This window comes from Eriocheir sinensis, chromosome 18 (genome assembly GCF_024679095.1).
Source record: "Eriocheir sinensis breed Jianghai 21 chromosome 18, ASM2467909v1, whole genome shotgun sequence".
Taxonomy (NCBI): Eukaryota; Metazoa; Arthropoda; class Malacostraca; order Decapoda; family Varunidae; genus Eriocheir; species Eriocheir sinensis.
This window is the reverse complement of record NC_066526.1, coordinates 1,159,161-1,184,542: the sequence shown is the minus strand read 5'-3', so window position 1 is coordinate 1,184,542 and position 25,382 is coordinate 1,159,161. Positions and strand designations below refer to the sequence as shown.

Genomic DNA, 25,382 nt, shown 5'->3' with positions numbered 1-25,382 from the left:
GTGTGTGTGTGTGTGTGTGTGTGTGTGTGTGTGTGTGTGTGTGTGTGTGTGTGTGTGTGTGTGTGTGTGTGTGTGTGTGTGTGTAGTAACAAAAGTAATAATGATAATAATAATAATAATAATAATAATAATAATAATAATAATAATAATAATAATAATAATAATAATAATAATAATAATAATAATATATAATTATAGTAATATTTTTTTCTTTTATTACGATGAAAATGACAATTGCAGAATAAGTTTTTCCTCTTAATTACCACCAGAAATACTGAACTACAAATACAACAACAACAACAACAATTACTACTACTACTACTACTACTACTACTACTACTACTACTACCAACACTTCTACTACTACTACTATAACCAATATTCTTACCGGATAGAGAATTTTAAATCATCGGCATCATCAGCAACAGCAACAAATTTACCTGCAATTAGCAAGGTGCAAATTAAGTCCAGGTAAACGCGGATATGTTTTTATTTTGCCAACATTACAACTGTGTTTAACATCGATGGAGGAAGACCCTAGTTACTGCTATCACGGCCTATAGTAATGTGTGTGTGTGTGTGTGTGTGTGTGTGTGTGTGTGTGTGTGTGTGTGTGTGTGTGTGTGTGTATTTTAAAAGAGGAAATTTGCAGTTTATACGAACATTTCCTGTGCATCATTTGCCTGCCTGTTTATCTGTTTGTGTTTGTGTGTTTGTGCTTGTGTGTATGTATTTATGTATGTGCGTATGTGTGTGAACCTGTGTATGTGTACCTGTGTGTATTTATAATTATGCATACAGTATATACACGTGTACGCAGACATTACTGCCTATATATTACAAACACACAAACATATATACGTCTTTGTTTGATACAGCGTTGTGGAGAAACAGACACTCACACAAACTCTCTCTCTCTCTCTCTCTCTCCTCAGGTAGGAATGAGGTCAGAGGTACACTTTGGTATGTATTTATAACTATGTACATGTATGAATGAAACAACGAAACAAAAACATAACTCACAGGTCAATCATATAACTTGTGAAGGTAAAACAGTTAGTCCAGCCATAGAGAATCGAATGAAACAAAACATAGACTACTGAATACCACTTAACAGGATTTAACTCTACAACTGAGGGCGACAGGGACACGCCACACCTGAAATCAACAACAAATTTTACCTGGACGAAGAAAAGAGAAACCAGCGACATCTTAACCTTCTAAAACCGAGACGAACGAAGACAACTTAGAATCAGCAGTATAAGATAAGGTTGGTAAGTCGGTGAACATGTGAATAGCCGAGACATGGACGAATTAGGAGTATAAAGAAACGTTCATAATTCGGTAGGCATGTAGATAGCGAAGACAAACGTAAACAACGCTGAAAATTCGGTAAACATGTAAATAGCAAAGACATGAACGAGTCAACATACAATCAGTATTAAAAGAAACGCGGATTATTCGGTAAAAAATGTGAATAGCGAATACGTAGCATGAAATATCAAACTTTCTCAACGTAGAAGAGAGAACGAGAGAAAATAAATATATTACAGGTTTGCTATAACGAAGACAACGTAGTGCAATTAAAAATGAAATAAATGCTGATAATTCGGTAGCTGTAGGTGTGGATAGCGAATACAGAAGACGAAATATCAAAGCTACTCAACGAAAACAAAATAACGAGGAAAAATAAGTATGTTACAGATGTATTATACTCGCGAATTTTACTTTGTGTGGTTGAAAGGTTGGTAATTCTGTAAAGATGTGAAGAGCGAATACATATAACGAAATACCATACCAACTTATCCTAAACAAGAACACGAGAAGATAAGAAGTTACAAATGTTTTATACTCGCGAATTTTAACTTTGTGTGGTTGAAAGGTTGATAAATGGGTAAAGATGTGAAAAGGGAATACACAAGACGAATTACCAAACCAACTTATCCTAAACAAGAAAACGAGAAAATAAAAAGTTACAAATGTTTTATACTCGTGAATTTTAACATTGTGTGGTTGAAAGGTTGATAATTCGGTAAAGATGTGAAAAGTGAATACACAAGACGAAATATCAAACCTACTCAAACCTACTCTGCCCCCCAAAAAAATGGTGTTTCAAAGGGATTTCCTACAAGACATCACTGGAAGAAAGGAAAATTTGACCCTTTACATCTTGGCATTATTTTCCTTCATTCTCAACGTAAACGAAAAAACGAAAAAAAGAAGTTTAAACGTTTCAAATTTACTACCCTTGCGAATTTTAACTTTGTGTGGTTGCAAGGTTGATAATTCGGCACAGACGTGAAGAGCAAATACATTGAACGAAATACCAAACCTACTCAACGTAAACGAGAAAACGAGAAAGAAAGTATGTTACAAATTTACTATACTTGCGAATTTTTACTTTGTGTGGTTGCAAGGCTGATAATTCGGTATAGACATGAAGAGCAAATACATAGAACGAAATAGCAAACCTACTCAACGTAAACGAGAAAATGAAAAAGAAAGTGTGTTACAAATTCCCTTAAACTTTGTGTGGAAAAAATGCTTAACCTAGCCTTAAGTTTAGGTGTATATATACAAGCGTTCAGCAGTCCGTTTAGGTCACACAATTACACGTAAAAAGATTAGTAATGGAACTTATCAAACATTTCCGAAAAAAAAGGAATGAAAAGGAATAAAAAGGGAAGAAAACAGGAATAAAATAGGAATAATAAAGGAATAAAAAAAACCCCCACTTAAGAAGATTGATTAGTAATGGAACTTAAACACTTCCGAAAAAAAAAGGAATGAAAAGGAATAAACAGGGAATAAGACAGGAATAAAATAGGAATAAGAAGGGAATAAAAAGGAATAAAATAGGAATATATATAAAGAAAAGAATAAAAAGAGAAACAAAATAGGAAATAAAAAAGAACAAAGGGATAAAAAAGAAATACACTGAAAGACAAAAAAACAAAAACAAAAAACAAAACAAAAAAAAACAAGAAACACAAAAAAAGTAAGAAAATCGTTATAAATATGTAACTAACTGACCACGAATAAAGTAATAAATGTCACGCTATAACTGAATGAAAAGCAAGTTAGAAATATCACAAATTTAATCATAACTAATTCTTAAAGCTAAAACAATTTGTCCAATATTGAATAACTGAATAAAACAAAGACCATGGAGACAGTCAATTAATAGCAAGATAGAACTGAATGAAAGCCAAGTTAGAAATACCACGAATTAATCATAAATAACTCGTAGGTATAAAAAAAACAGCTTATCCAATAAAAAAAAGGAACAAAGGAGCAGTGATTAGCGGGCCTTGTTTTCATGTTTGTTTTTGCCCTTGAGCTGTTTCCTTTACTGTAAATAAAATAAGTATAGAACTGTCACAAACCAATCCTAAGACATTCGTGAAGATAAAACAGTTAATCCAATAAAAAAAAAAAAATGAAACAAAATATAAAACCGTTAGAAATCAACCATATAACATTTGCAAAGAAAAAAACAGTTAATCCAATAATAAAGAATCGAATGAGACAAATACATAACCTACAGGTCAATCAAACTCGTGCTTATAAAACAGTTACTCCAATCATAAAGAGAATCGGATCAAACAAATACAGACTACTGAACACCACGTAGCGGAATCTAACTCTACTTCGGGGCGAGGGAAGACGCTGCATGTTGAAAGGGTAGAAATATAAAGGATGACGTTGACTCTCGATCGATAATTTCTCTTCTTATTTTATTTATTTCTTCCTAAAGTCTACACCTCGAGGAAACGGCGTGTGTGTGTGTGTGTGTGTGTGTGTGTGTGTGTGTGTGTGTGTGTGTGTGTGTGTGTGTGTGTGTGTGTGTGTGATTCTCTCTCACACACACACTTTTCTCACTTATAATGTCGTTTAGCAGTGAAATAAGTAGCACGTTCAACTCTTTTATCATTCGTTTAATTATCACAATCATCACTTTATCGCTTCTACGTGTTTAATGCTCTGTTTCTCTCTCTCTCTCTCTCTCTCTCTCTCTCTCTCTCTCTCAGGTGTTCCCAGGTGTGTGGGTGAACTCAAATTCCACAAGACGGTCGGGAAAGTTAAAGGTTCACCAAAATTAGGTTTCGCTGGTTCTCGAATTTCACAGAGACATTTTTCACTAGCTTGACTTCACTTCGATATTGCGTTATGGAGTTTCCGGGTAGCGAGGGAGGCCACGCAGGTTATATGCTCCCTTAATATCATATACGAATTTTTATTGACGTTTTTTTCTTTCGGTTAGGTTGGTATCGATGAGACATGTTCAGCTTATTTCGGTTTTCCGCTGGTGACCGATTCTCGTTATTTTTTTTCTTTTTTCTTTATTTTGTTTTATTTAGTTATTATTTTTTTATTTACCGTATCGTTCATTTATTTACTTTTATTGATTTTTTGTTTATCTTATTTTATCTATTTCCATTATTTTTTTCTTTTTCTTTTTTTATATACTGTATCGTTCATTTTTTTCTTTTCATTTATTTTCCAGCTGTCCTATTTTATTTCTTTACTTATTTTTTATACCGTAACGCTCATTTTTTTGTTTTGTTTTCTTTCTTTTTCTTCTTGTGATAAAAGGTCATGTCTCGACTTCACTTCTTTTTTATTACGTTCGTTTTTTTGTGTGGGTTGAAGATCTGGTTTTGTACAATATTTTTCATTTCTTCGTATTTATTTGGGACATTTTTATTCATTTTTTCTTTTATTTATTTGCGACATTTTTATTCATTTCTTCTTTTATTTATTTGCGACATTTTTATTCATTTTTTGTTTTATTTATTTGGGACATTTTTATTCATTTCTTCTTTTATTTATTTGGGACATTTTTATTCATTTCTTCTTTTATTTATTTGCGACATTTTTATTCATTTCTTGTTTTATTTATTTGGGACATTATTTTTCATTTCTTGCATTATTTATTAGGGACATTTTTTTCATTAGTTTCTTCGTATTAATCTGTGACGTTTTTAGTCATTTCTTCTTATTTATTTGTGACATTTTTTTTTATTAATTCCTTCTTATTTATTTGTGACATTTTTATTAGTTTCTTCTTATTTATCTATGACATTTTTATTAACTTCTACGTATTTATTTATTTGTGACATTTTTATTAACTTCTACGTATTTATTTATTTGTGACATTTTTATTAACTCATACGATTTTTTTTAGTTCTGGTATAAAGTTTAATGTCATCTTTTTTTTCCTTTCTCTTTTATTTCCACTTCATACTCTCTTTTTCTCCTTTCTCTTTAACTTTGTCTTCTCACACCACACTCACTTTTTTCCCCTTTTCTTATTTCTCTTTTATTTCCGTGTTTCTTGACCCTTCACATCCCTTTTTCTTCGGTTTCTCTTTTACCTCTTTGTCTTCTCAACTCACATTCCCTTTTTGTTTGCCTTTTTCTCTTAGATTTATGTTTCCTTTCGTTTCATATTTCTTTATTTTCGCCTTCCTCTATTTTTACTACGTTTCCTCACGCTTCACATTCCCATCTTCTCTTTTCTCCTTTATTTCCACGTTTCTTCACGCTCCACATCTCCTTTGTTCTCACTTTCTCTTTTGCTTCCACATTTTTAATCCTCACGCTTCACATTCTTCTTTTTTCCCATTCCGCCATATTACACTTCTTTGTCTGTCCTCTCGCGTGCTACTTCTTTACATTTCGCTTTACTGCGTTGTTGTTTTCAGTTCCATTTCGTCACGCAACACTTCAGTCTGTCCCTTTTCCTATTATCTCGTCCCCTTCATCATTGCATTCTACTTCGTCCCCCTTTAGCTTATACATTATTCGGTCTCTTTCGTTACTTTCCTTCTTACTCCGTCACAATGTCTCCCTGCGTCACACTCCGTCCTTCTCCGTCTTACTTTTTGTCACTGTTCGTCTTTCTCTTCGTCACACCCCGACAGTCTTCGTCTTTCTCTTCGTCTTCCTCTGTCAATTTTCGTCTTTCTCTGCGTTTCACTCGGTCAGTCTTCGTCTTACTCCGTCGCACTCCTCCGTCACACTCCGCCCTACTCCGTCACACTGTTATCTTATTCTTCACACTGCTTTCCCTTCAGCCACACTCCGCCACACTTCACTCCACGATGAACGTTTACACTCCTAACGTTTACACTCTTAACGTTTACACTCTTCTCCTCTCCCAAAACCACAACACACACAAACACACACACATACGCACACATACACAAACACACACACGCCACACTTTTCAGATCAGGAGCATCATTAGCATCATAAACACGTCATTTTTTTCGGCATGAACTACTTTTAAAGGGGTAACCTGCTCAATTAGTTTCCACGGTAGAGTGATGATGCAAGGTTATGGATGTCCTTCGTGTGACTCCTGGTCTTGCACGAGGGGGGGAGTTTCAAGACACCACTGGAAGAAAGGAGAATTTGACCCTTTATATCTTGGTATCTTATCTTTGGCATGCTTCTAACACCACTGGAAGAGAATCAGACCCTATTTTTCTTGGTATCTTTTCCTTGACATCCTTTTAACACCATTGGAAGAGAATTGGATCCTTCTTCTCTTTGTATTTTTTCTTTGGCATCGTCCTAACACCACTGGAAGAAAATTTAACCCTTCTTTTCTTGGCATGTTTTGTTTGGATTCCTTCATACACCACTGGAAGAGAATCTGAACCTTTTTTTCTTAGTACTCTTTCTTAGGCATCCTTCTAACACCACTGGAAGAGAATTTGCTCCTTCTTCACTGCGTATCTTTTCTTTCGCGTCCTTTCTTTAGTTTCTTTCACCGGAGTAGCTTCTTGTGGGCTTTGATTTCTCTTCTTACTCTGCGTTCTGCCCCTAAAAGTCTGTCTTCACCGAAAAAAATGGTGTTTCAAAGGGATTTCCTACAAGACATCACTGGAAGAAAGGAAAATTTGACCCTTCACATCTTGGCATTGTTTTCCTTCATTAGTTTCCTTCATTGGGACAGCTTATTAAGGGGTTTATTTTCTCTTTTTACTCTCTGTTCAGCCCTCAAAGTCTGTCTCCACCATAAAAAAAATCATTCAAATTACTTCCCACAAGACCCTTCTCATCTTGGTATATCTTTTTAGCGTTCTGTTTTGGTTTCTTTCACCGGAGCAGCTTATTCTGGGCTTTATTTTCTTTCTTTACTCTCTGTTCAGCCCTTGAAGTCTGTCTCCACGTAAAAAAAGGTTTCAGATAATGGAAGAAAGGAAAATTTGACCCTACACATTTCATCATCTTTTCTTTGGCTTCCTCACTAAATTTCTTTCATCGGAGCAGCTTTTCTGGGCTTCATTTTCTCTTCTTAACGTGTCTTCAGCCCTTAAAGTCTGTCTCCAACGTAAAAAAAGGTGTTTCAAAGGGATTTCACACACAAGAACACGGGTTAAGTTTCCGTAGTGTACACGTTTAACACTTCCACACGTAACGCAGCGCTCAGGCCTCCGTCGCACGTTCTTGATCAACCTGCGACATCTTGCGCTACGTGGGACAGCGGCGAGGGCAGCGACGAGACGGGGCATCAGCGGCGGGGAGGCGGTAGCGGCGGCGCGTAGCAGTAGCGGTGACAGCGGTGAAAGCCATGGCAGAAGGGACGCCGAAGGGAGGTATGGGGTCAGGCACTACAGCTAAATGGAGGGAGGAGAAAAAGGAAGAAGAGAAAGAAGACAGCAAGGAGGAAAAAGGGAGGATGCTAGAAAGGGAGAAACGATCATAGGCACTACAGCTAAACAAAGAGAGGAGAAAGAGGAGGAGGGGGATAGTAAGAAGGGAAAAAAAGATGATGATGTAGAAGGAAGAAAGGAAAGGAAAGGAAAGGAAAGGAAGGAGGAGGAGGAATAACGAAGGAATAACGAAGAAAGACATGGAAGGAAGAGAATAAAAAATATAATAAAGGTAAAAAGAGATGAAAAGGAATAAAGGGAGAGAGAAAAGGAAGCGAGTGGGAGAGAAAACAAGAATGGGAAAAAGGCTGAAAAAAAAGAGGAGAGAAGAGGGAAGTATCGAAGAAGGAATAAAAAAGTTAGAGAAAAAGACTCAATAAGGAAGAGAAAAAGAAGAAGAAGAAGAAGGAAGAGTAAAAGAAATGTTGAAATGAAGAGAAAGAAATCACAAAGGAAGGATACAACAAAATGAAATAAAAAATAAAAGAAAAAATGAAAGAGGAAACAAGAAAGAAACGACCGACTGAGTAATTGAGTGAGTGAGTGAGGAAGAAGAGAAGGAGGAGGAGGAAGAAGAAGACCAAATAGAAGCGGGAGAGAGAAGAAAAAAACAAGAAGTCCAAGAAATGAAGGGAAGGAGGAGGAGGAGGAGGAGGAGGAGGAGGAGGAGGAGGAGGTGCTGGCTCTCTGAAGGTGTCTCAAGGGGCAGATCGAGTTGGGTCACTTTATGTCGTTTTTCTTGAAGCGGTTTTTCTTGCCAGGAACAAAACACTCGAGAGACGGGGGTGTGGCGGGCGATGAAGGAGCCGAGGAAGAGGAGGAGGAGGAGGAGGAGGAGGCAATGAAAATGAAGGACGGCGATGAAGGAGGAAGAGGTGGAGGAGACGAAGGAAGATGAATAGAGGAAATCGTGAAGGAGGAGGAGGAGGAGGAGGAGGAGGAGGCGATGAAGTCAATGAAGGAAGCAATGAAGAAGGAGGAGATGGAAGAGGGATGAAGATGAAGATGCTGAAGGAGGAGGAAAAGGAAGCGGTGAAGGAGGAGGAGGAGGTGGAGGTGGAGGCAATGAAGAAGAGAGGTAAAGAAAGCCGCGAAGAAGATGGAGGAGGCGGTGAAGAAGGAGGAGGAGGAGGAGGAGGAGAACGTGGCGGAGGCGGAGGCGAAGAAGGTCAAGGGCAGCGAACACGTGTCTTGTGGAGCCTTACAAGAGCGCGGCATCACCCAGGCAGCAGCAGGAGGCGCGGCAGCAGCAACACAGCAGGGCGGCGGGGAGCAGGAGCAGCATCAGGGAGCCGCTGGGGGAGGAGCCTGGGGGAGGGAGGGAGGGAAAGAGGAAGGGAGGGAAGTAATAAGAGCAAGGGAGGGATAGGAGGGAGAGAAGAAGGGATTGAGGAAGAGATAGGAGAGAGAAAAGAGATAGTGGAAGGGAAAGAGGAGAGGGAGAGAAGGGAATGTGGAAGGGAAGGAAGAGAGAGGAACAGAGGGTTATAAATGGGGAGGGAGGGAGGAAATGTGCGAGGGAGAGAAATGGGAGGAAAGAAGAGAGTGAGGGAGGAGAGAGGAAGAAGGTATGGAGAGATGTTAGGATGGAAAGTATTAGGACGGGAGAGAAAAACGGAGAGAAGGTAGAGTGAAAGGGAAAGATAGAAGGAGAGAGAGAGAGAGAGAGAGAGAGAGAGAGAGAGAGAGAGAGAGAGAGAGAGAGAGAGAGAGAGAGAGAGAGAGAGAGAGAGAGAGAGAGAGAGAGAGAGAGAGAGAGAAACGGAAGAAAGAAAGGAAGAAAGGGAAAGGTTGGATGGGGAAGCAAAGACAACCATTTTGAATTAACATGAAAACTACATCTTTCTCTACAGACTAATTAAGCAAGACTAATTAATGAAGATATCAACTCTACGGTGCTATCAAACTCATTAGCCACACATTACCACTAAAAAAAGTAACCTTGGTAGTTCATAAACCTCTAATGACAGAACCTCACTAGTATAAATATCAGGGCACTTCTACTTCCGAAACTGACCTCTTTTGACCACTCCTCTCAACTCTTTTTTATAGGAGCAGTGATTTGAGGATTTTATTATTATTTTTTTTTTTTGCCCTTGAACTGTTTCCTTTACTGTAAAAACTAATAATAAATACAACAAGTGACTTTCTACAAGATCATAAAACTTAGCTCTACAAGACAACTCATTTTCTCACTCCTTTTCTTTTTTTCTTCCACTTCATACTTCTTTCTTCTCTCCCTCTCAATTTCCCTCCTCTTCCTTTTCCTCTTTTCTACAATATATTCAAACTTAACAAACATCTACTTTCTTCTCTCCCTCTCAATTTCCTCTTTTCTACAATATATTCAAATTTAACAAGCAACTACTTTCTCCTCTCCCTCTCCATTTCCCTTTCTGACTTCTTTTTTCTCTCCCTCTTCCTTTTCTTCTTTTCTACAATATATTCAAACTTAACAAACAACTACTTTCTTCTCTCCCTCCCCATTTCCTTTTCTAACTTCTTTTTTCTCTCCCTCTTCCTTTTCTTCTTTTCTACAATATATTCAAACTTAACAAACAACTACTTTCTTCTCTCCCTCCCCATTTCCTTTTCTAACTTCTTTTTTCTCTCCCTTTTCCTTTTCTTCTTTTCTACAATATATTCAAATTTAACAAACAACTACTTTCTTCTCTCCCTCTCCATTTCCCTCCTTAACTTCTTTTTTCTCTTCTTCTTCCTTTTCCACTTTTCTACACTATATTCAAGCATTACCAAACAACTCCCATAACCACTATCTACACAACCATTACTATCACCATCATCTTCATTATTATTACCTACAGTTCTACACCAAACAACCCTCAAGCTTATTAAACAACTTTATTATATTCGTTATCTACACCACCCTTACCATCATCGTCATTAGCATCTACACCAAAGAGCCCACATCAATTTATATATTCACTAAATGCAAAGTTAAACACAAAATCTTAAGCAATAGAAACTTACTCACCAAACTTTCGAATTACATAACTCGGCAACGAAAGAAATCTACGAAAAAAAAACCCGCCAACAGCAACAACAGATTCGGCTTCTAAATGGATGTGTATTACGACGTTACGATGTTCTAAGTTTTCCGCTTAAGTTCGCCAATTATAAGTTAGTTCGTGTTTAGATAAGAGCGGCGAGGAGTTTAGGAAGCGCCAGGTGAGGAGAGAGCGAGTGGCGAAAGGTGCGTACAGCGATAAGGCAGAGAAGGCAGGTAAAGGAAAGGTTAGGTAAGATAAGGTATGACAGACTAGCCTGCCTGTATTCTCAGACATCAGCTATTTCCAAAGGCCGCAGAGGAGATTAGTCGGTTCTCATGAGTGTTTTTTCACATTCTCAGGCGTTTTCGGTCCTCACATCACCTATTTCCGGAGGCCACAAGGAGATTAGTCTTGTACTACTGCTGCTGCTACTACTACTACTACTACTACTGCTACTACTACTATTACTACTACTACTGCTACAACAACAACTACTACTACTACTACTACTACTTCTACTGCTACTACTACTACTACTTCTACTGCTACTACTACTACTACTACTACTACTGCTACTACTATTACTAATACTAGAGGAAGTGTGCAAATATGGGCTAGGGTGTAGATATGGGCAAACGAGATTCTAGCTGTGTGACGCCCTGTATCTTGATGGGAGACATATGAATCATTACTTTCAAGGCAACGAACTTATGTTTTCAGTTGGGCGGCGATCAGCCTACTGGACAGATGCGTGACGCTCATGATCATTTTTATCAGTGTTTAAGTTTATTTTCAAAGGAATTTTTCTTTTCTTTTTCCATGCATAAGCTATCTTATTAGTTTAATTTCTAAGGTCAAGTGATAAGTTTCAGAATTGAACTTTAAAGTAAGCATATATTTTATTCTCAAATATTAAACATCTGTTGATACTACTCATATTTGAAATATGGCTTGATGCTGGTAATATGGGCTACCCTACCTGGTGCCGATATTGGCTCCAGCCATCAGAAAGAGGACGAGTAACAGGGGTCGGAAGAGAGCTGGGGCGTGTCCCATAACAGGAAAACCTTACAAGAAACCACTAAATGAATCTCTAAGGAAGTCAAATGTGGAGAGACCGAAGAAGAGTTTAGATTTTTTATTCAGGGAAGAGCAGACCAAAGAAAAATCCATAATACAGAGACACAACCAAATTGGTAGGGAAGAATATACTGAGGATTTAGACGGAGGACCTGGTGCAATTATTTTACAGGACGTTGACAGTGAGACAGTGAGATAGAAATGTCTGTTGGGACACAAAAGCCAGGAGATGAAGATGCTGCCTGCCTTTTCGCTGACGGGAAGTTTTCTGATGATGAAAGAGGTGAACTGTGGGTTCAGTGTATGATGTGTTCACTGCGGGCACACAATGAGTGTGCAGGAGCTGAGATGGATGCATGTGTGTCCCTGTTGTAAATCATTACAAGTTAAAAGCTTTTTTTTTCCAAACATTTTTTCACATAACAAAATAATCTACGGGAATATTTTATTACAATACTGAAAAGGAGTAAGTTTTCTTTCATCTGCGATTACTTACGGCTGGGTGTGAAAAATAAATTAATTATAGGTATCTGTGGCATTCAGTTTTTCCACCTCTAACCCGTTTATACACACCATTAAAAATATTTTATATAAGTAGCCCATATTTGCACCACCATTTAACGAACAGTGATTTTGAGTAATTGAATAAAAAAGTTATTTTACAGAAAACTGAATTGATATTAAAGGACGTTGCACGCTTAGCGTATAGTAAACATAACATATTCTGTATTGCGGATAGTAGTTTCTTTAACCGCCGTTAAAACCCAAAGATATTTGGAGAAAAAAAATGGTAGCCCCTATTTGCACCATTTCCTCTACTACTACTACTACTACTACTACTACTACTACTACTACTACTACTACTACTACTACTACTACTACTACTACTGCTGCTGCTGCTGCTGCTACTACCACTGCTACTACAACTACCACTGCTACTACTACTACTACTATAATAATAATAATAATAATAATAATAATAATAATAATAATAATAATAACAGCAAAATCCACAGCCACGAACACTCTCCATCATTGCCTTTCCCCGCACTGATTAATAAAGCACAACAACAACAATGGTCCAGCATAAAAAAAATAAAAAAAACTAACTGATCCTGTTCATTATTTCTTCAGTGCATCACAACGTCCTCTCAGGCAGGAAAACAACAACAACAACAACAACAACAACAACAACAACAACAACTTTCAACGCGGTAATTTCCACAGACACGAACGCTTCCTCACTTAACCTTTGCCTTTTTTCATCGGTTTAATTACACTTCTTCCCAATGCTCTCCTCTCCGCTGCACGCCGACGATTAGAAACACAGAGAACAGCACCAGAACACCTTTTAGCGAGCATTTGTGTATTTCAGTGAGAGAGGGAGAGAGAGCGAGAGGAAGAGAGAGAGGAGGGAAGGGTTGGATAGGGAAGTGAAGAGAAGGGTAGAGGGAGGGAGAGAGGAGGTAGGGTTGGATAAGGAAGTGAAGGATAAAGGTAGAGGAAGAGGGAAAGGAAAGAAAGAGAGGGAAAGAGAGGAAGAAAGGGGTGGATAGGGAAGTGAAATATAATTAACTTGTGTGCTTCATTAAAAGATAGAAGGAGAGAAAGAGAGAAGAGAAATGAGTTAAGAAAGAGAGGAGAGGGAGAGGAAGAAGAGGGAGGAAGGAAGAAAAGGGAAAGGGATAAGGAAGAGAGAGAGAGAGAGAGAGAGAGAGAGAGAGAGAGAGAGAGAGAGAGAGAGAGAGAGAGAGAGAGAGAGAGAGAGAGAGAGAGAGAGAGAGAGAGAGAGAGAGAGAGAGAGAGAGAGAGAGAGAGAGAGAGAGAGAGAGAGAGAGAGAGAGAGAGAGAGAGAGAGAGAGAGAGAGAGAGAGAGAGAGAGAGAGAGAGAGAGAGAGAGAGAGAGAGAGAGAGAGAGAGAGAGAGAGAGAGAGAGAGAGAGAGAGAGAGAGAGAGAGAGAGGAAAGGAGACAAGGGTTAGATAAGGAAGCGAAGGTAATTACTTTTGCAGCATTACCTGACTCACTAAAATAAATACACACAAAAAAAAAAGTTGGACAAATAGAGATACGGAGACGGGACCACACGAGCGTAAGCCCAGGCCCTGTAAAACTAGAACTAGGTAAATACAAATAGGTAAATACACACACACACACACACACACACACACACACACACACACACACACACACACACACACACACACACACACACACAGAAAAAAAGATGAGAAAAATAACCGCACTCGTTCCGGTACTTCTTAAAACATTACTACGTTCAAGCGGCCAGGAAAAAAGGTTTGATTTGGTCGCTTTCACACACGCGAACACTTCCACTTAATTAACCTTTGCCCTTTCACCGCATTGATTAACGAAGTGTGGAAAAAGGTGATGTAGAATTCTTTTTTTTTTTTTTACAGTAAAGGAATCAACTCAAGGGCAAACATTAATGAGAGGGAAAATAGGTGGTATAGAATTGCTTTTTTTTACAGTAAAGGAAGCAACTCAAGGGCAGACATTAATGAGAGGGAAAACAGGTGGTATAGAATTCCTTTTTTTTTTTTTTACAGTAAAGGAAGCAACTCAAGGAAAATATAAATAATGAAAAGATAAGTGGTGTAGAATTTTTTTTTTACGGTAAAGGAAGGAGATCAAGGGTAAAAATAAATGAGAGGAAAAATAAAAGTTATAAATAATTCTTTTTTTTTTTTTTACAGTAAAGGAAGGAGATCAAGGGTAAAAATAAATGAGAGGAAAAATAAGTGGTGTAGAGCTCTTTTTTTTTTTTTTTACAGTAAAGGAAGAAGTTCAAGGGTAAAAATAAATGAGAGAAAAAACAATAGGTATATAATTCCTTTTTTTTTAACAGTAAAGGAAGCACTGAAGGGCAAAACTAAATGAGAGAAATAAATAAAGGCCCGCTATATAAGAAAGAAGAGATGAGTGGCCAAAGAGAGGTCAATTTCGGTTGGAGAGGTGTCTTGATACTCTCCTGTTCAAGGGCAAAAATAAATGAGAAAAAAAATAAAGGCCCGCTAATCACTGCTCCTGTTGGGTAGGCGGTGGCCGAAGTGATAGCGTACTGGACCCATATTCGCCGCGTGATGGACGACGCGGGTTCGAATCCTCACGCTACCACTCGGATTTTTCAGTCACCGCCGAGTGGCTTAAAACTACCCACATGCTGTCCTGAAGACCACCCATCAACCCAGACTCTAGAGGAAGCCGTCCAAGCGAATCAAGAACGAGTTCCGGGGGCCAGCATGAGCCAATGCAAGATGGCGCCACTATAAACACTCGCCTGCGCCAGAACGGGCTGGGCCGACCATCAGGCCCCACCTGGAAGAAGCCTTGGGCCGACCATCAGGCCCCACCGGGAAGATGCCTACCGGCGCAATAGGCAACAACGTAAAAATAAAAAAAAAATAAAAAAAAATAGATGAATGGCCAAAAGAGAGGTCAATTTCGGGTGGAGAGATGTTTTGATACTCTCCTGTTCAAGGGCAAAAATAAATGAGAAAAAAATAAAGGCCCGCTAATCACTGCTCCTGTATGAGAAAGAATAGATGAATGGCCAAAAGAGAGGTCAATTTCGGGTGGAGAGGTGTCTTGATACTCTCCACTTGAAAGAAAGTCCAGGAAGCAGCTCAAGGGTAAAAATAAATGATGAAAAAATAAATGCCCTGTTTCACCTCTCAAAACTCCTGCCAGTTTTATTTTTGACCTCGGTGAGCTTGACCTTTGACCTTTGACCTTGAAAATCGAACTTGTCCTGTGTGGGGCCATTAGTAGTCCACCTATGAAGTTTCAACATCCTAGCTGTAATGGTTCGGAAGTTATCGCGTTACAGACAAAAATAAATAAAAAACAAACAAACCAATTTACACAACTGAAAACAATACCTTCCGCTAAATTCTTTTGCGGGCGGCAAAAATAAATCAAAGGAAAATATATATGAAAAACTCCACTTTGCACCGAGCCACACGACCCTTTACTGATTCGCTGATGGACAAAGCAATGATAATATTTCACTTTTTATCTCACTAACCAACCGACCTTTTCACTCTCTCTGTATCACGATGTATCACGGCCAGCAAAATTCAGTAACTACACGGCCCTTTACTGATTCACTAACGTACAAGGAAACGATGATAATATTTCACTCTCAGCTCAGTAACAAAAAAAGTAAAACAAAAAAGAACATTCGCTCTCTCTGTATCACGATGTATCACGGGCAGCAAAATTCAGCCCGGTAATTTCCACGGACACGGCCATTTCCTCACTTAACCTTTGCCTTTGCCCAACATTGATTACACTTCCCGGCAACGTCCTCCATTCAGCCGCGCAAACGACTCCAACCCAACCACAAAACGGCACCAGAACCCCTTCAAAACACAGCGAAATCCCTTTAAATTGCACCTCATCGGGACCCCAAAAGCCTCCGGGGGCCTTCACCACCTGATCAACCGGAGAGGGAAACGCCTAACACGCCCATACCCGCTGAACACTCCGGGGAGACAATCAGGGTGAAGGGATCAAGGTGTGCACGCCAGTTAGTGAGCACTCCCAATTACACCTTTTATTGCTTTAAGGTAGAAGAGACGGGGCAGGGGAAAACTAGAAGAGACAGAGAGGAGTAAAACCAGATAAGACTCCTAAAAATGCTGATCTTGGGAAAGGGAAAAGAAGAAACTAAAGAGGTTATCAGCTTTGTTGGAGAAGTGTCTTGATTCTCCCCCATTGAAAAAGTTAAAGTCGTAGGAAGGAGGAAAGAGAGTACATATAAGGCTGTCCCATAGTTTGTCAATTAAAGGTAAGGTAAAACGAGATAGGGCGAGACACAACAACGCCAATCAATACTCAAGAAACAAGAATAAGGACCATAAGTGGGAGCAGTTACAAAGGCAATCCCACGCCTACTACTGGACTGGACTGGACTGGAGGCGGAGGAAAGCCAAATCAAACCGAGCTCGTAAAAAAATACTGATCTTGTGGAGAAGGAATAGAGGAGGAATACAGATCATCAGTTTATTACGAAAGATGTCTTCATACTCCCCTATTGAAAAAGCTGAGGTCGTAGGAAGGAGGAAAGACAGTACATATAAGGTTGTCCCATAGTTGTATCCAAGAGGGAAGAGCGAAGGTGAGGAAATCAAGGTATCAGCGTTACCATATTATCGTACTCAAAACATCGCATTCATCAGTTCCAGGGCCCAAAACTTTCGTAGGCACACAGATAACGCGATTCTAGTTAAAGTTATTACGATGTGCTGAGTAACTGAGTACGATAATTTGGTAACGCTGCAAGGTAGATCGTCATTTACTGAACACTTCCAGTTATTGCCGTTATTGTTTAAAGGTGGAAGGGGACAGCGCGGGGTAGATTAAAAACAAATGTAACAAAAGCTCGGAAAAATGCTGATCTTGTGAAAGGAAATAAAGGAGGGAGGCAAAGAGATCATCAATTTTGTTCGGAAGATGGAACTGGTGCGTACTAAATGGAATGGCGAGTGCGTACAAATTAGTGAAAGCGCTCCCTCCTCCTCCTCCCCCTCCCTTTGCTCCTCCTCTTCCCCTTCCTCTTCCTCTTCCACGTCCTCCTCCTCCTCCTCCTCCTCCTCCTCTTCCATCTCCTCCTCCTTTTCCTCCTCTTCAACTCAGTCATCTCTCAATCCATATCACAACCCATTTCTCCCTTATCCCCCTCCTCCTCCTCCTCCTTCAGCTTACCCGAGGAGAACCACCCGAAGCCCGCTGGTTGGGGGTGGTCGGCGTGCAGCAGCGTCAGGTTCTCCGTGCGGTGGTAGACGTGCGCGATACTGACGTGGCAGGAGAGTGTCATGACGCCCCGACCCAGCCACGCCTCCTGCACCTCGACCTCCAGCTCCTGCGGAAGTGGGAGACGAGGAGATGAGGAGGAGGAGGAGAAGGAAGGCGGCATAGGAGGAGAAGAGGAAGGAGGAGGAGGAGAATCAGTAGGACGAGGAGAAGGAAGAGGAGGAAGAGGTATGTGATTAAAAGAAATATAGAGAAAATTAGAGTAAGGAAGAAAGGGTTGTGATTTGTGAGGGAAAATAAATGAACTGAGGAGGAGGAAACGAAGGAGAAAAAAAGAGGAGGAGAGGGAAGAGGTCTGTGAATATGAAGATCAATATGAAGGAGAAAATAATTAAGGAGAAGGAAAGATAAGGAAAAGGAGGATAAGGAACAAACGGTTTTGATATGGAAATGGAGATAACGGAATTGAGGAGAAGGAGAAGGAGGAGAAGGAAGAGAAGGAGGAAGACCTTGAAAAAAAAAACGAGGAGAGGAGAAGGAGAAGAAGGAGGAAGAAGTTAAGTTGGAAGAGAATGAGCCCAATGATGGAGAAAAAAGGTTAAGGATAAATGATATGAAAAACGGGTTGAGATTTGTAAAAAAAAGATAACAGAAAAGAGACAAGGGAAGGAGTATATTAAAGGGAGACAAGGACGAGAAAACATTTGTAGGAGAGGAAATTTATTGCAGGGAAAATAATAATGATGATGATATCAATGATGATAACAACAGTATGATGCTCAAATACCTTCCTGCCGTGACTAATAATACCTTGACCCACAGCAACTAATGAAGCCCCTTAATGACCCCTAAGGATGCATCTCATTAACGCACACACACAAAAAAAAAAAATCATGGAACAAAAGAAAGATTACACACAAAATAAAATCATACGAAAAACAAACAAACAAAAAAAGATGAAATACACACAAAAAAGATGACAGAAAACATACAAAAAATAAATAAACACACACAAAAAAAAAATAAGATGGAAAAGAAAAAAAATAAACACGAAAAAACAAACTTAAAACAAAACAAAAATAAACAAAGAAATAAACACACACGATAAAAAGGTTAAAAATACAAAAAGATAAAACGAAAAAATGTTAATAAAAATTCAGAAAGAAAACAAAAAAAAAGGTAAAAAAACGAGGGAAACAACAACAAAAACAGTTTCAACATACACAAAAAAGACGAAAAACAAATAAAAAAAAAATTAAGCACTCGCACACAAAAAAAATCATGGCGGACACAACAAAGAACACACACACACACACACACACACTAACACAATAAATCACTGCCCATTAAGCGTTCCAAGCCTTTAATTAACAAGACTGAAAAGATTTAAACCCGAAAAAGAGAAAGCAAAGCAATAGAGAAAAAAAAAAGAATAAAAGTAGAAGGAAATTTTACGTAGAAAAGAAAATAATACTGAAGAAAAGAATGAAAAGTAGAGGAAAGGAAGAGAAAAAGGAGGGATTAGAGTAAGTAAAAGAGAAAAAGAGAAAAATAATAATAAAATGAATGCAAGGAAAAGAAAAAAATAACCTTACTTTAATTTAAACCCGAAAAAAATAAAACAAGAGAGAAAAAATGAAAAACAAAAGAGGCAGATTTTACATAGGAGAAAAAGCTTAAGAAAAAAGAATAAAAAGAAAAGGAAAGAAGAGAAAAAGTAGAGGAAAACAAAAATCTAACCCGAAAAAGAAAACAAAATAAAAAAATAAAAAAACGAAGCAATTTTAAATATAAGATAAAATAACAAGAGAAAATAAGAAAATGTAGAGGAAAGAAGAGAAAAGGAGAGGGTAGAGTAAGCAGTAGAGAAAAAAAAAGAAAAAAAAAAGAAATGAAAGGAAAATATATATGGAATAATTTACTTTGCACCGAATAAAAGAGAAAAGTAAGAGAAAATAAAGTAGAAGGAAGTTTACATATAAAAAGATAAAAACTAAAGGAAAAGAAGAGAAAAAGTAAAGTAGGATAAATAGTAGAGAGATAAAATATAGAAAAATAAAGGCATAAGTAAGAAAACGAATGATTGAGAGAAAGAAAGAAAGAAAAAATAAAGAAAGGAGAAACAAAAAAAATAAAGTCAAAGAAAGGAAAAAAGAAAGATAAAAAAAGAGAGAAAAAAGAAACAAGAGAGAGAAAGAAAGAAGGAAAGAAAGAGAAAGAGAGAGAGAAAGGAGAGAAAGAAAGACAGAAAGAGACAAACAAACAAACAAACAAACAAAAACAGAAAATATGACAGAAGAGAAGAAACACACTAGAGAAAAAAAGAAAAAGAAAAAAAGAAAAAATCCCTCTTACCTTCCCCATCAACTGACCTTAAAAAAAAAGAAAAAAAAAGCCAAGAAAAACAAACAAAAAACAAAAAACAACCAAATAAAAAAAGAATATCGACCAATTAATGATCCCCTCCCCCTTTCCCTCCCCCCCTCCTCAAAGTAGGGCTAATCACGTGACAGCTTAATGAGGTCACGTGATCCCTATTTCCGTGACTAACAACGTGATTGGCGGCCGTTGTGAAAAAGAGTTAAGTTCAGGATTATGACGGCCAGGTAAAGAGAGGAGGAGGAGGAGGAGGAGGAGGAGGAGGAGGTAGAGGAGGAGCAGGAAGAGGAGGACTGGATGAAGGAGCGGGTGGAAGAGGTGGTGAAGAAGAAGAAGAAGAAGAAGAAGAAGAAGAAGAAGAAGAAGAAGAAGAAGAAGAAGAAGAAGAAGAAGAAGAAGAAGAAGAAGAAGAAGAAGAAGCAGAAAGAAGAAGAAGAAGAAGAAGAAGAAGAAGAAGAAGAAGAAGAAGAAGAAAACAGAAGGAGAGGAAGAAGAAGAAGAAGAAGAAGAAGAAAAAGAAGAAAGAAGGAGAGGAAGAAGAAAAAGAAGAAAAAAAAGCGAAGAAAAATGAAATATAAAGAAAAAGAAGTAAAATATGAAGAAAAGGAAGAAAAGAAGGAAAACTGAAGGAGGAGCAGATAAATCAGAAGAAAAGGAAGATGTCAGAAAAGACGAAAAAGAAAGAAGCGAAGAAAAAGGAGGAGGAGGAGGAGGAGGAGGAGGAGGAGGAGGAACTGTGATTAGGGAAAGGAATAAGGAGGAGAAAATGAGAAGGAAAGGGTCGAGATAAGGAGCTAAAGAAAAAATAGAGATGGAGGGAGAGAGAAGAGGGAGGGAGAGAGAGGGAGGGAGCTTAGTAGAAGTTAAGACGAAAAGAATGAAATGAAGGAGAGAGAGAGAGGAAAAAAAAGAGAAAATATGGAAGGAAGTGGGATGGAGAGAATATGATAAAGGGGAAGAAGAGAGAGGGAAAAAGTGTATGGAGGGAATGTGGGATGAAAATGGAGGGAGAGAGGAGATAAAGAAGAAAATATATGACAAGACGAAGAGGAAGAGGAGGAGGTAATGGAGGAGGAAAACAGAAGGAAGGAAAGGGAAGAAGGAAGGAAGGAAGAACTTGAAAAAAAAAAACAATAACAAAAAAAGTAAGGAAGAAGATAAAGGTATAGATAAAAGAAGGAAAGGAGATAACGAGAGAAAAAAAGGAAAACTGAGATAAAAAGAGAAGGGGAAAGAAAAGAGAAAAAAGGAAAAGGGAAACGAGGAGGGAATAAACAAGAAAATGGAATGGGGAGGGAGAGAGGGAAAGAGAGGAAGAAGAGTAGACATGGAAGGGAGAGTGAAAGGAAGAGAAGGCGGAGAAGGAGGAAGAGAAGTAGGAGAAGGAGGAAGAGGAGAAAGGGAACGAAAAAACAGGGAATGAGGAAGAGAATATAAATGAATGACAGAGAAAGAAAGAGAATGGGAAAGGAAGAAAAAAAATAGTTGGGAATGAGAAGGAAAAATAAAACAGGAGGAAGAAGAAAAAACAAAACAAAGGACGTGAGAAGAAGAGAAGGAGAATAAGATTTGAGAGCGAGCGAGTGAGATTGAGTGAGTGAGAAAGAGAGAGATAGAGAGACAAGGATAACAGAGAAGAAGAGAAGGGAAGGAGAGAGAGAGAGAAGGGGAAAGGGGGGAGAGAAAGGAGAAGGGGGAGGGGAGAAGGGGGAAGAGAGGAGTGAAATAGAAAGGGAAGAGGGGAGATGAGAAGGGGTGGAGGGGAGAGGGGGGTAAGAGAGGGAGGAAAGGTATGGGAGTGGAGGAGAGAAAATGGGAGGGAAGAGAGAAGAGGAAAGGAAAGAGGAGTGAGGGAGAGAGGAGAAAGAGGGAAGAGGGGAAGAGAGGGACAAGGGGAGGGAGGGAGGGAAGGAGAGGGGGAATGAGAATGAGAGAAAGTGAGGTAGGGAGATTAAGTAAGAGAGGGAAGAGAGAGGGAAGAGGGAGAGGGGAAGAGGAAAAAGGGAGAGTGGAAGAGCGGTAAGGGGGTAAGGAGGGAGGGAAGAGGAGAAAGGGAAGGGGAGGGAGGGAGAATGAGAGGGAGTGAGGTAGGGAGATTAAGTAAGCGTGAGAGAGAGGCAAGAGAGAAGGAAAGAGGGAGAGAAGAAGAGGAAAAAGGGAGAGGGAAAGAGCGGTTAGGGGGTAAGGAGGGAGGGAAAAGAAGAAGGGGAGGGAGGGAAGGAAGGAGAGGGAGAATGAGAATGAGAGGGAGTGAGGGAGGGAGATTAAGTAAGCCAGAGAAAAAGAAAGGGAAGAGAGAAGGGAAGAGGGAGAGGGCAAGAGGAAAGAGGGAGAGGGAAAGAGCAGAGAAAGAGAGGGAAGAGGGAGAGGGGAAGAGGGAGAGAGGAAGAGGAAAGAGGGAGAGGGGAAGAGCGGTAAGGGAGGGAAGGGAAGAGGGGTCAAGGGTTAGGGGAGGGGGGTCGAACTTGTGCCGTAACCATGCCTCACGCCCGCCGTTACGGGTCGCCACCTCATTATTACGCCGCGTCAGGTAATTGCGTAATTGCGTCAGTTTATCATCAGACAGAGAGACAAGTTGCGGCCTCATCCCGGCGGCCATCAGCAGCGGCCGCCTCATCCTCGTCCTCGTCATCATCTTCCTCTTCCTGTTTATCATCTCACTCTTCCTCTTCCTCTTCCTTTTCATCTCACTCGTCGTTTTCCTCATTTTCCATATCGCTTTACTCCTCCTTATCTTCATTTTTTTTGTATTGTTTTCATTCGTCCTTGTCCTCTTCCTCCTCCTCCTCCTCTTCCTCTTCCTCTTCCTCTTCCTCTTCATCTCACTCATCTCGTCGTTTTGCTCATTTTCCGTATCGCTTTACTTCTTCTTATCTTCATTTTTTTTATTGTTTTCTTTCGTTCTCGTTCTCTTCATCATTTTCCTCTTCCTGTTTATCATCTCACTCTTCCTCTTCCTCTTCATCTCACTCGTCTCGTCGTTTTCCTCATTTTCCATATCGCTTTACTTCTTCTTATCTTCATTTTTTTGTATTGTTTTCTTTCGTTCTCGTTCTTTTCATCATTTTCCTCTTCCTGTTTATCATCTCACTCCTCCTCCTCCTCTTCATCTCACTCATCTCGTCGTTTTCCTCATTTTCCATATCGCTTTACTTATTCTTATCTTCATTTTTTTGTATTGTTTTCTTTCGTTCTCGTTCTCTTCATCATTTTCCTCTTCCTGTTTATCATCTCACTCTTCCTCTTCCTCTTCATCTCACTCATCTCGTCGTTTTCCTCATTTTTCATATCGCTTTACTCCTCCTTATCTTCATTTTTTTATTCTTGTTTTCTTTCGTCCTCGTTCTCTTCCTCCTCCTCCTCCTCTTCTTCCTCTTCCTCTTCATCTCACTCATCTCGTCGTTTTCCTCATTTTCCATAACGCTTTACTCCTCCTTATCTTCATTTTTTTTTATTCTGGTTTTCTTCCTCCTCCTCCTCCTCCTCTTCCTCGTCATCTTTATCATCTCACTCTTTCCTTTCCTCTTCATCTCACTGTCTGTCCTCGTCTTCTTCCTCTTCCTCGACATTTTTATCATCTCACTCTTTCCCTTCCTCTTCATCTCACTGACAGTTCTCGTCCTCTTCCTCTTCCTCGTCCATTTTATCATCTCATTCATCGTCCTCTTCTTAGTCGTCCTCTTCATCATTCCACTCTTCCTCTTCCTCTTCCTCGTCCTCGCCCTCGTCATCGTTATCTCACTCGTTTTTGTTTTCGTCCTCTTCCTCTTCCTCTTGATCATCTCACTCATCCTTATTTTCATTGTTTTATTTTATTTTTTTTCCATTCTGTTTTGATTTTCGTTCCTTTTTTCTTGTTTTCTTGCTTGTTCTCTTACTTTTCCTTCTTTTTTTATTTTTTTATTTTTCTTTCTTGTTTTCTTGTTTTTCGTTCTTTATTTCCTTCTTCTATCTTGTTTTTGTTCTTATTTTTTTTTGTTCTGATTTTTCTTTCTATTTTTTTGCGTTTTTTTTTTTGTTCTAATTTTTCCTCCTACTTTTCCTTTGTCCTTGTTTTTCCTTTTTATATTTTTTTCCGTATTTCATTTTCATTCTTCGTTTCTCGTTTTCATTTTTCTTCTTTCTATCTCGTTCTTGTCTTTCGTTTTCTTCGTCTTTTTGTCTTCCAGTTTTCGTCCAATCTTTTTTATTTTCGTTGATTCGTGTTTCTCTTTCTCGGTTTTCGTGTTTCAATCTCCCTGTCTTATCTTGTTCTCTGGTTTCATACTCGTTTTCGTGGTCATTCTCCTCCTCCTCCTCCTCCTCCTCCTCCTCCTCCACCTCCTCCTCCTCCTCCTCCTCCTCCTCTTCCTCCTTCTTCTCAGTCCTTTCCTATACCTCTCTTACTCTTTCTCTCTCCCTTCTTCCATTTTCTCTGTACTTTCTTCTTTTCCCTCTCCTTTTCGTCTCCTCCTTCTCCTTTCTTCTTCTTCTTACTCCTCCTCCTCTCTTCCTCTTCCTCCTCCTTCTCAGTCGTTCCCTATACCTCTCTCACTCTTTCTCTCTCCCTTCCTCCATTTTCTCTGTACTTTCTTCTTTTCCCTCTTCATTTCGTCTCCTCCCCCTCTTCCTTTTTCTTACTCCTCCTCCTCCTCCTCTTCCTCCTCTTTCTCAGTACTTCCCTGTATCTATCTTACTCTTTCTCTCCTCTCCTCCATTTTCTCTGTTCTTTCTTCTTTTCCCTCTCCTTTTCGTCTCCTCCTCCTCTTCCTTCTTCTTCCTACTCCTTGTTTATCCCTTTCTCAATCTCTGTTCTTTCACTCTTTCTTTCTCTACTTTCCTTTTCTCTATCCTTCCTCTGTGTCCTTTTCTCTCCTTTTCCTCTCCATTCCTTTTCTTTCTCTTCCTTCTCACTCCTTTACTTTCCTCTCTTTTTCCTCTCCTTTTCTCCCTCCTCTGTTCTTTTCCCTTGGCCCTCTTTTTCTCTCCACTCCTCCTCTTTCTCTGTTATTTTCTCTCTCTCTCTTTGTTCTTTCCTCTTTTCTTCCTGTATTTTCCTTCCCGTTTTCCTCTCCTTTTCTCCCTTCCTTTGTGTCCTTCTCTCCTTCTTTTCCTCTCCACTCTATCTCCTTTTCCTTCATTTTCTTTTGTCTTTTTTTTTTTGTTCACACTATGTCATTTTTTTTGCCTCTTAACCCTCTTCGTATCATCATTTTTCGCATAAGTTACTCTCCTCCTCCTCCTCCTTCTCCTCCTCCTCCTCCTCCTCCATTTTCTTCCATTTTTCTTCTTATTATTCCTGGTCCTTCATTTTCTTCCATATACTTTTTTTTATTCCTTCCTCTCCTCATTTTCATCGCCATCTTTCCTTTAACCTACAGTCTTCCCCTCTTTCATTTTCTTCCATTATCTTCTTTCTTACTTCTCCTCCTCCTCCTCCTCGGAAGTTAGTCCCTCCTCTCGTTTTTTTATCTTTCCTCGTATTCCTT

At 39.2% G+C, this 25,382-nt stretch overlaps 1 protein-coding gene and 1 long non-coding RNA gene across 2 annotated transcripts in view; one reads left to right on the top strand and one right to left on the bottom strand.

The window, feature by feature from the left end:
* Nucleotides 1–480: 480 nt before the first annotated feature.
* Nucleotides 481–2,728, top strand: LOC127000213 (uncharacterized). The gene is made up of 2 exons (XR_007753816.1): nt 481–1,882; nt 2,021–2,728. It is a non-coding gene; the product is annotated as an uncharacterized LOC127000213 (long non-coding RNA).
* A 2,288-nt stretch (nt 2,729–5,016) lies between these two features.
* LOC127000212 (uncharacterized) overlaps nt 5,017–25,382 on the bottom strand; it is a 69,014-nt gene continuing 48,648 nt past the window's right edge. Inside the window, exons 6-7 of the mRNA XM_050863629.1 lie at nt 17,488–17,644; nt 5,017–8,975 (exon numbers count right to left, since the gene is read on the bottom strand). Coding sequence (XP_050719586.1) covers nt 8,869–8,975; nt 17,488–17,644 — 264 coding nt within the window. The 3' untranslated portion in view covers nt 5,017–8,868. The remainder of the gene's footprint in view (nt 8,976–17,487; nt 17,645–25,382) is intronic.